Source organism: Enhydra lutris, unplaced genomic scaffold (genome assembly GCF_002288905.1).
Source record: "Enhydra lutris kenyoni isolate GAN:26980312 unplaced genomic scaffold, ASM228890v2 scaffoldscaffold15, whole genome shotgun sequence".
Lineage (NCBI taxonomy): Eukaryota > Metazoa > Chordata > Mammalia > Carnivora > Mustelidae > Enhydra > Enhydra lutris.
In genome coordinates, this window is record NW_019154099.1 from 59,089,371 (window position 1) to 59,101,150 (window position 11,780).

General features: G+C 37.5%; 1 protein-coding gene across 1 annotated transcript in view; it reads right to left on the bottom strand.

The window, feature by feature from the left end:
• LOC111146948 (family with sequence similarity 155 member A) overlaps positions 1-11,539 on the bottom strand; it is a 617,300-nt gene extending 605,761 nt beyond the window's left edge. Inside the window, exon 1 of the mRNA XM_022502693.1 lies at positions 10,646-11,539. Coding sequence (XP_022358401.1) covers positions 10,646-11,539 — 894 coding nt within the window. The remainder of the gene's footprint in view (positions 1-10,645) is intronic.
• Between the last annotated feature and the right edge of the window lie 241 nt (positions 11,540-11,780).

Consider the following 11,780-nt stretch of genomic DNA (forward strand, 5'->3'; position numbering starts at 1 on the left):
GCTAATTACTAGGTTAGAAGGACAAATTTGTCAATATTTTCTACCAGCTTATGTCTCAAAAGGGTTGTTGCTGTGTGGTAGGAAGTGCTCACCTCCTTTCAGAATGGCCTGAGCTGAGAGGACAGCTTGCCAGATATATTTTACTATCCGCCTGCCCCATCTGCTCCTCCTCTCCCTGACTCCTCAAACTGGATGGACGCACCCCTACCTCACAGGACCTGGTGAAACGGCAGTTTACATCTCGGCTGTTCTGACTTTTAGGCCCCTATTTATTCCCCACAAGAAGCTGCCGCAGCAAGAAGAAATCTGGATGAAGTGTGTTGTTTCTTTTTATGTGCTAAAGAACTTAATATTTCATCTACTCCTGCCATTTTCTACCCACATTCTCCACCCTTAAAAAAAAAAAAAAGACAAAGGCAAAGACAAAAACAAAAACAAAAACAAAAACAACTAGACATGAACAACAAAGTGGACAGTGTAATCTAATAGATAAATTAAGCCTCTGAGATTAAGCCCAGATACTACTAGGTTCAAATTCTGGCTACGCCATGGCTACCTATGAGAACTTGAGCACATTTCCTTAACTCTCTAACCCTCAGTCATCAGCATAGGGCTTATTTGTGGTAAAAACTCAATAAATGAGTACAAGTCCATGAGAGTAGGAAATTTAATAGAGTGATTTTTGTTCCCGGTGATAATATCCCCAAAGAACTGGATATGCGGTGAGTTAGTGCATGAAAAGAAGTGCCACAAAACCAACAAGGAACAGTCATTATCCACTTTCTCCTTCCCAGTCTGACCATGTTCCTGAGTCCTGTGTGAGAATCTAGAGCAGTGATTGTTGCTTGTGATCAGAATATAAAGAGAATTTCTGCAAATCAGCAATAACAGAAAACAAGTTGTCTTTATTGATTAGTCTAACTCCGTTTCTATACATCTTCAGGATAAGCATATGTCACTGATTGATTCTTTTAAAAAGTTATTCAGACGGATAACAATAGAAACAGAAACCAGAGAAATAATTTAAACTTGACGTTGTCAAGATTTTCAGTTTTTGAAGCAAAGTATTACTATGAGTGGGGTACTAGACTAGGAAATTAGTTACATTTTGTGTGTAAGAAAATTTTTCCTTGGCAGGGATTAGCAATAAGTACAACTTCACTGTGCAAACTTATCACTTCTGAGCGCCTCATCTTATGCCAAAGGCTGTTGGATGGAATGTTTACAATCACCTGGTCAACTGCAACACTCAGGTATGACATCCTGTAGGGTCACAGCAGAGAGAGCCCCCTCATCTGAACAACTTCTGCAGCAATGTGTCCTGATTTCCTCAGGCAACTCGTCCCATTGTATCCTTTCACAGAACACTCTTCTTTAGAGAGACTAGAGATATTTTTGCATAAAACACCTGTGTGCAGAGCTTCATTCTCACCTCGAGAGCTACTGGGAGTATTGGATAATAAGACTCCCCTTCTACATGCTGATTTTTATCTGGTTAAAGAATCTTGCTGCGTGTCCTCGTGTCTTCTCAGGGCAATCGTGTTGCCACACACAGAGCACTGCCTCATCTTTTATTCCTTAATTCAGTCCTCTATGTCTTGGCACTTGCCATGTTTGCCTTGTCTGCTAGCTCTAGTTCAGTATCAAGGCAATCTTTTACCCGACTTCCTCTCCTTCCCCAGTCAATAAAAATACTAAGTTTGGCTCAGTGGGTAAATGTGGGTCAGAGCAGAAAATAACAGGGACACGAAAAAAACAAAAATAAAGCCAAGTATCTAGAAGGCAGGGCAAAGGGCCTCGTCCTTTAAAGTGGACTTTGAAGGCAGGACTTTGCAATGCCTTACAAACTACTTAACAAAGAACTTTCCCCAAGATTTATTTTTTTAACCAAGAGAGTTCCAGGAGATGGAAGATCATTACAATGGTTTCTCCACTTGTCCTCTCAAACAGGTTTGTGTGCAAAAAGGCTCAAATCCTTCTGGGGTAACCTAAGGGGATCTCAGCACACTGACCTTTTAATCTAAAATAAGGAAAAACTTCAAGTTTTCACTCCAGCTGAACTCATGTTTTCTGCTTTATTTTAGCATTGTTCAATAATTTATTCCCTTTCTAGAGATGCATGTAGATGTAATAAACTGAGAATTTTATCATGCAAGATGCAAAGTCTGCTTATAAAACTCTTGTAAATGAGTGTTGTTTACCAGATAATTTCTATGAGACCTCAAGTAAAGACTATGTTAATTTTACTGATTTTCTTATGTTTTTTTCCCCACAATTTTTAATGAATTATCTGTATTTATTGAGCATCATTGAGCCCTAGGTTGGGTACATTTATATGCATGGGAGCCTTCTGATTTCCTCCCTGTTACCATATTATGAAAGAGATACTAAAATTCCTGTTTTAAGTAACTAAGATGATGTCATGTAACTAATAAATGGTGAATCTGAGGCCCAAACCCAGGCTCTCCCCAACTGTTCTTTTAACCATTTTATGACATTCTCTATCGGATTTTAGATTAATTTCTATTTCTATTTCAATATTTTTTAAAGAAATCCTATAAAGAGATAGCCATATTTAATTCAGTGGGTTCCCTTAATATACGATTAAACCCCAGGGCAACACATCCCTAAGAAAGCATTTATAACAACACATATTATGTAATTGTTGATATTTATAAGCAATACTTATTTTGTATTAGTTGAAAATGAATTTTCTACTTCACTTAAGCATATTCAAGATGACAAATTGTTTTCTAAAATCCTGAAATTAAAACATTGTTCCTATTTAAAACAAACAAAACAAAGGATCTCAGATGTATAGCAAAATGCACAGATACAACCTTTCTTCTTCCTCAAGGCTAGGAATAGATGAGAACCCATCACCTCTTCTTCGGGATCTGGTGTCTTTACTAAATTTTTCTGAATCTGGTACTTTCTATCTCATATTCTTATCCAGATCGCACATCAAAAGTTACAAATATACTAAAGTTTAGTTCATCATAAAACATTTATTTCTTTAAATTCCCATCTTCCCACTGATTCCAGTCTCCTTCTCTTTTCTCTCCTAAGGAAGAGTCATTCAGACTAGCCTTTATCTCAGCTCCAACTCATTCCTTAATCCATCACAATTTGACATCTCTCCCTACCAAGCTATTGAAACTACTCTTGTAAGGTTGACAAAAAGCTAATTGCCAAATCCAGTGACCTATTCCTAGGCTTCACCCCACATGTCCTTTCTGCAAGATAAGACACTCCTGACTAATTCTGCATCTTTCTTAAAATCCTTCCTGTCAGATTATGACATTTTCATGATTTCTTTTCCCTTCCCTTCCCTCCACCTCTTCCTCCTCTCTCTTGTGCATTCATGACCTGCCCCCATTCTCATTCTCCCTCATATTTTCACTCTCATTCCTTGTGCTTCTCTCTCTCCTTCCTTAGTCCTTTATCTGTCCAAACCCTTAGAAGTTGTTCTTCCTTAGGACTCATCTTTGGCCTTCTCTCCATATGATTTGTTTTTGTTAAGTCATCTAATCTCTGTCCAAATGAATCCCCCTTGATTAAAATTCCTCTGATATTTTTTCATCCAGAAAATAAAATTCAAAAGCCTTAGCATGGGATATATGATCCTTCACGATTGGGCACAAACACCTCCCCAGAGGTATCTCCTACAGCAAGACTTTTTAACAGTTGTTAAATCTATGTGAAAGTATGTGTGGGCTTATCATACTAATCTTTTCATTCTTTGGTATGTTGGTAATGCTCATAATAAAAGAAAAAGAGAAAATACATTAAAGTGACAAAGTGAACTTGATCTTTACCACTGCCCAGCTGTTTGACCTTGGAATATTTAACTTTCTGTCCTTACTTTACTCATCGATAAAAACTGTCATTAAAATTACCTCATAAAGAGGTGATGTAAAGATTAAATGAATTAGACAAGTTTCTGACTTCTAATAAGCTCTAAAGCTTATCAAACAGCTAGTGTTGAAGCCTGTTCTAGCGCTTAAATCCAAGAGTGATTCAAATCATTTTCTGTGAGAGTTAATACGTTGTCATGATCACCCATTTACATCTCAGTTCAATTTTCTTTTCAAATAAACTAAGTCAGTGTTAGTTCAAGAAGAAAGAGGCTGATCATTTTTGATGGCAGTAGAGATGCAAAGACATACTCCTGAACCTCGGGTTTCCCGTGGGACACAGGCCCTGGAAATGCCACTTCCAGATGCCAAAAGACTCAGCCAGGTGATAAACAGGCACACTGAGAGGAAGGTAAGAAACCAGGCAGAAGGACACGGTTTTGACTAGAGCCCACTTTCCCTCCCGTGTGGGGTGAAGCAGCTGACACACAGATTCCCTACGCATTTCCACAGAACTACATGCTGCATTCACCCATCACATGCTGTGTGTGGACGCGCTCCTGTCACTGCTAAAATCAGTAACAGTTCTTGAGCAGATATCAAACTTTCATTTTTGCAAGACTTTTTTTTTTTTTTTAACTATCTGTGGTAGCTTTATAAATGGTTGAAGGGACTACCAAGAGGTGGCGGTGGGGGGAGGAGGGTCAACTATTACCTTTAACACTTGAAACAGCCAAGAATTAAGTATCGCCGTGTATTCCAATACAATACACACTATAAATCTGTAACCATTTGTTCCAAAAAAAGCAAATGTTTCCAGTTTTAAAGAATCCAAGTAAATTTACATTTTGTTAAAGAAATTCTATTTCTTTATATAAAATATTTATATATATTTATTATATAATTATATATAAATATAAGTATATATAAACATAATTTGGGTTATAATAGTATTTAATTTTTTCTTAGATAAAACTTAGATTTAACATTTCACAGCAACTTATCATCTAAAATGTTGAAAAATAAATATCATTGATATTATAAGTACTTCCAAACAGAATAAGATCATCTAGAAACTAATTCCTAAATTAAGCTTTGTTATAATTTGTGACTACATAGCATTTGTACCTTCAAAAAACTGTATGTATGTCAAGTAGATATTATAGTAATATAGAAATAAGTTTTTTAAAATGGCTTATCATTACAATGAAAAAAAAAAGAAAAAGAATTAGTGATTTCCTAGGATCAATAAAGTGAACAGATGAAGAATTGACCAGAATCATGCAAAATATTACGAAAAGCGAAAAGGTCTTCTCTTAAAACCAAATATGTACGCTTAAAAAAAAGTCTAAATTTTGGACATTTACATGGGCTAAAACTAGAGACAAAAATAATGAGACTGGAGCTCCTCTAATCAAGTAATTGATCAGTCTCAGAAAGACAATCATTCAGTTTCTGCCCTCATGTCATCAACCCATTATTGAACACTGGCATAGTGACTCAGTTCTGCCCAGCAGAAAGAGCACGCACAGCCAGCGGACCCATCCTTAGTCATCAAAACTCTGGCCCTTCCTGCATCCACCTCCTTTTCCTGTTCTCTCTGGTCATATCCCTTAACCCTTACAACCAGTTGGTTCACTTTTCATCTACTTCCTCAGCCTAGTTACTATATATTTGCTCTCCTGCCCTCTGGCTATGTCCTGTTGCCTCTACCACTTTTCAAAAATATCTGAATTCTATTCTCATCAGTTGAGCAAATGAGACTATTATATATTACAGAGGCACAAGGACTGGAAGGTCTTTGTACTTGAGCTGTCACTGACCACCAGAAAAGAGGTTCTCAACCTTTGCCACACACAGGAGTCACCAGAGAAACTGGACATCCCAAGCCCATGACACAAGCCAGACCCATGAAATCAGAATCTATTTCAGGGCTAGGGGCTTCTTCAAAGATCCCCCAGGATATTCCAGTGTGACTCCAAGGACCACTGATCTAGACTAAATAGTTACAGAAATTGAAGAAACATCTTTGCAGTATAAGTCAATATAAAATAAATGACAAAAATGTTTGGTGCTAAGTTAATGTGATGTTGACATATGAGATGAAGATTAGGCAGGAAAGCAGGACTTGAAGTTAAAGCAACAGGTCAGATAATTCAAAGCAAAATATTCTCTTGTTTGAAATAACTATCTGTAGATTTGTTCTTGCATATTCAATCTAGCAAGAAAAGATATCTTAACGTATGATGACTTATATGTGGGGGAGCATGAGGCTAAAAGCATTGTTTGATCTCCTTTCCTTCATATTTTAATTCACCCTGCATACACAGACACCCTCTTCATCTAATTAAAGTGATTAAACCAATGTATAACAGCAATTATTGAAATTGTGTGGTTATGCCCTATATAGCTACTAATTTGACCCAGTTACAAGTTCAAAGTAAAGATACTCATTATTTAGTCCATAAAACAACAGACATCTAAAATTAAGATAAGATTTGGGGTGTTTCCTATAAAATATAACATAGATCATAAATTAGTAGTTGCATATGGAGCAAAAATATAATAAAGAAAAGATCTGGGTCATAAAAATGATTATGATCATGGCTTTGACCTTACAAATGGCCTTACTAATGATTAAAGTGATCACCTGCATGGTTAGACTGTCTGATTCCGCAGTAACAAAGTGGAGAAATATAAAAGAGCTGTATTTGCAGATGTGTTCCACAGTTCTGGACAGTGTCATACACATACAATAGCACTTTATCAACAGCAAAATGGTATTTTCGTGGAAAGAATTATTAGATAGTTGATTTTCTTTTAAAAAAAAACTATTTTGTAAGAATCTATAGTGCATGACACCAAAATAAATAAGAACCTAAGAAATGCCCTTTTTTGTCTGCACATTATGTAATGTAAATTCTGTGTTATCAAACTGGTTACTGTTTGTGTCATTCCTGCAAGCTATGCAGAAAGCTTCAGGTGTCACAGCTGTGGTATATGCCTAACACTGGCAGGGTTATCTCTTGGTCAATGATTGTTAAATAAAAATAAGCAAGAGAATCTACTTTAATAGGAGATTATCAAAATTAAAAAATAAGAATGCATACGTTCGTGAGCATGTAAAGATTGGAGTTTGTGCTGGCAGAACTAAAATACAGATGATGTAATGATTTCTGTTAGAATCTAATCTCAAACCCGCTTTCACTGACCGTCTGTCTTAAGGGATACTAAGTAATAAAGTTAGCAGTAACAAAAGTTCACCAGTTCACACATATATTTATATTTCCTAAGTATCACAAGCTTTTATAATATACATTTTCAAGAATGCTTAGGAGCTAAAGATTGGCATATTTAACAGAAAATATTGTAAAAAATCCAGCATGTTAATAATATCCATACATAATTTTGTATCTTAAATAGTGCATTTTTAATAATAATACCCAACTTGAAGTTTTTTACAGATCTGTCAGATTCTTATTAAATCTATATCAAAAACGCTATTTTGAATAACAATTCAAACTACAGAGAATTACTGTCATAATTTTTGCTACCTGATTTATATGCTATAGCAGCTTGAATTCTGTAATATAAATGATACATGCAATGGTTTTTGTTCTTTATTTTTTCATAAATTACTTCCTAGATAAATATGCATATTTTCTTTAAAAAAACTAAACCAGTTATTTCTCAGAATATTAGGAAATATTCTTGGGTACAAATAACTTCTATCATATGTTACAATACAAAGGTTTGCTAAAGTAAATCTAAGCTATATTTGATCTCCAATTGCTTTGGACTCAAGACATTATGACTGTTTTAGCTCAATATTAAGGTTTTGTTTTGTTTTGTTTTTCAGCATAATAGGCCAAAAAGCCTTTTTAAAAGATTAAATAAAAATTAAATTTGATCTATTTTAATTTTATACATATATGCTATGTGGCATTTTTCTTAATGGAGTGAAGAATATAAAACTGGAAGTTAATAATACATGCTCTAACTTTTAAAACTTAGAAATCACAGCATTAATCATTTGATTATATATGGGTATAATAAAGTTAATCTATTTCTCCTAAAGTATGAATTCTAACAGTTTGTATAGCTAATATGATTAAATATATTCTGTCAATAATTCTACAAAAATAAATTTATAAACTATCAAAATTGGATCTTTTTCATGCATATATTACCAATCCCAGAAATATAATGCATTTACTTTTAATGTAGCCTAAGACTTTGTGGCTACCTTAAAATTTGGAAAATTTTGCATGGAATGTATATTTTGAACAAGGCCCCTGATTATAGTCCTCTTTTCATAATTATAAGTATGTTTGAAATCAGTTTGTTTAGAAAGAACTGAGACACATCCTTCAAATGTGTACAAGTAGCATGTTAAGCCATGTAACTTAGTTTGGTGTGGATGCATTTGTGACTTTTGCATAATCATAAAGAAATTATATGTTAAACTAAGAAACTAAAGCTCTCAACTTGTGAGTTACTAGCCCAAAAACACTGACACCTTAAATTTGAAAGTGTAATTTTTGAAAACAGTTATTGTGGAATAAATACATCAAATTTACAAATCAACTGAAATCACACAACCAAGAAATAGCTACAAGACATCATGGGTAATAAATTCTGTGTCGTGGCAATGAAAAACTCAAATATCTGAATTTACTTTTCCATGTGAGGAAGAAATCTTTCTAAAAAGGAATTAATATTTTTATGATATGTTTTGCGTATACAGGTAATGATGACTCTTTTATACAGAAACACAATTCAGAAGTAGTTTGCAACATGACAAATTAGTTTAACCTATGCTATACTTCAAAAATATAAATATCAAGTGGAGATTTATTTCAGGCAAGAAGAAAATACACATATATATTTAAAATCTGGGGATTTGAACAAAGATATTTTGACATGTTTATTTGAAAATATTCTGCATTCTACTGACAATGAAAACTACCTTTTAAATACTGAACCTATGCAAATTGGAATTACTAGAAATTTCTATATAACTTTGCATTCAAGGAAGCAAGCAAATTGATTAAAAGGTACCACTTTTAAACCTAACTATGCTAAAGCCCTTGAACCCTTTTTATTAGTAGTAGAATTAGTGTTCTTACCTTTACAATTCTGATGCAACATATCTTGTCAAAATAAACAACTATGCAATAAATATGCCAGTCGTTCACCAACTTCTGCCATTAAGAATAATTTTGATTCCCAGGCATGAGTTATTGTGGTATGGTTAAGAAAAATAGGTAGAAAGCTTAAGATCCCTTTATCTAGTAAAGGAGCATTTCAAATTAATGTTGTAAACTCAACATTACTATTGGCAAAGAAGATTGTTTCTGTTCTTTTAAAGAATGTTGACAAAGCAAGTTTACTTTGACTTTAGCTTAGTTGTCAAAAGCACAATCAATCAACCCAAAGTAAAATACAGCTCTTGAACCATGCTCATTTTGAACAGGTATCTCTTAGCCCAGTTCTCTTGTCAAAGAATCACAAAAGCCTTTGATCCATACTGCCCTTGATTACACTTCTCCAGTACAAAGTTAAGTGAGGCGGAAGACAGTTGTTCAGTTCCTGCATGGGGCTGGGGAAGTCATGAGGAGAAAGGAAGAGAATGTGGTGTATTATGACTTTGAAAAGCAATACTATTTTGTTGTGTTGTTTAAGAGTTACCCTTGGAATGAAACATAAAGGCTTATTGAGATTCTGTCATCATTTCTTTCCTACTAAAAGGTCACTGCAGTAGTTTCAACAGAGCTCTCAAGCAAATCTCGTTTCAGCACCACGGACAGGGACATGTCTACTAGCATAAGCCCCCAACCCGATTACATGGACTATTTTTGGAGAAACTTGCATTCTCTTCTCCTTTATCAATCAGCCAAGATTCTGTACATTATCACATTCAACAGGAAGAGGCTGAATACAACATATATGATTGAGGAGTTCAGTATTTTTCATTCACAGCATCGAGTACTTGCCATTTAGCCATTCTGAAGAGCATCCTGAAAATTAAAGCTAATTACATAAGGTGTCTGGTAAATAAGCGAACACTGATCATCGATCATCAGATACTCAATTAAAACTTGCTACTCATAGTAAGTCTCAAATCAATCATGATACAAATGTCTAAGAGAAAATGGGAAACTTTTGATGAATAAATATGCTTAGGTAGGCCTCCATACTTTGCAAACAACCAGAATTACCCCTGTAAAACAGACAAAATGCTTTTTCGTTCTTCCTACATAAACAACTACAAACACCGTCCACTGTCCCTCTGATCAACCGACTTAAAGATGTCACTGTGAGAGAGATCATGTGTGCAGGTCCATAAGCCAAACCGTGCATGCCTGTCACTGACTCTGGTTTTATCTGGGGTCATCAGGATGCAGTCTCACGTCTGTCTTCCTAGCAAGCTTCATTCAAATTCCATTAAAAAAGGGGGGGGGGGTCAGAATTCGTACCAACTGCATAGCCATAAGAGATAGTTAAAGCATCAGTTTCCTGGTCTCAGAGCACCGGGGTCTTCACTGAGCTTCCAGGGATTCCCAGAAGAAGGCACCAGTCCACAAGCAATCCTGGAGGTGTTCCCAACTCAAGCAGCAAGTCAGGCCCTCATCACCACAAAAGCAACAACTGAAGTAACAAAACCAGCATTTAAAAAATAAATAAATAAAAAGACTATTTTAAAACTCCAGAAGACATCTCAGCCAAACACACACAAGACAGAAAAGCTCAAGAAGTGGGGGAGGGTGGGAATCCCCTGTTCCTACCTTACAGTCCTCCGGACACGATTTCACTGAGTACTCCTCCGACTGTAAGTATTTATGGAGCACACTCTCAAACTCTTCGTATTTCTCCTGAGCGTGGTGGTCGTAGTCTTGGTAAGCCTCGACGCACTGCCTGCAAGTGGTCATCTCGCCGCCCTCCTCGAGCACCACATCCAGACTACAGTTCAAAGTGTTGGGACTGGACAACCCCGAGAACAACTCCCAAAGTGTGTAGGAATTACAAAACGAAAGGTAAAAATCCGACAAGTTCCAGAGCGGAGTTGGATGCGTCCCCCTCACCTGCTGCTCCTCCCCCGAGGCCGCCACCCCCCGACTCCAGTTCCTGGCGCACACGGCGTCCGCACTCTCCACCGTGAAGCACTGGCCCGAGGAGGCGCCTTGGGGGTAACACGTCTCCAGGCGCCACACGGGTTTGGCAGAGTTTCCTAGAAAAAGAGCCTTGCTCCGGTTGTTTTTGCCTCGGTTGCCCTTGCCGCCGCCGCCGTCTCCCGGGGAGGGGGGCAGGGTGGGGGACGAGGAGGCGGAGAGGAGTCTGTGTGCCTGGGCGGCGGGCGAGGGCTCCCCCATGCTCGCCAGGAGCGCGGGCCAGGAGGGCTCCTGCTGCCGCTGCCGCTGCTGCTGCTGCCGCCGCTGCTGCTGCTGCCGCTGCTGCTGCTGCTGCTGCTCCTTGTCCCGGGTCCGGGTCAGCTTGGCCTCGGCGCAGAACCACAAGTGATCAGAGAGCAGGACTGTGAAAAACAAGAGAGATGCCAGAGACAGTCGCCATTTCTGAGCCCTCTCTGAATCGATGAACGGTTTCTCGTTCTCCCGGGGTGCTGCCAACCAGATTTTTAAGCCGTCGTCATACTGCCGACACATCCAAGCACCCCTGGTCATATTTTGGGAACGCACAGCCCTGGCCGACTCCACCGTGAGGGCTCCTGTGCCGGTGTCACCACAATATGCATTGACTTAAAGGGTTTAATTTCCTTATCCCCTCCTCCCGGTTCTCTCTCTCTCTCTCTCTCTCTCTCCCTCTCTCCCTCTCTCCCTCTGTTCTCTCTCTTTTGACTACATAAATATTACCAGGCTTTGGAGGAAGATCTGACTTGCTCCCGACCTAATCACAAGCCGACCC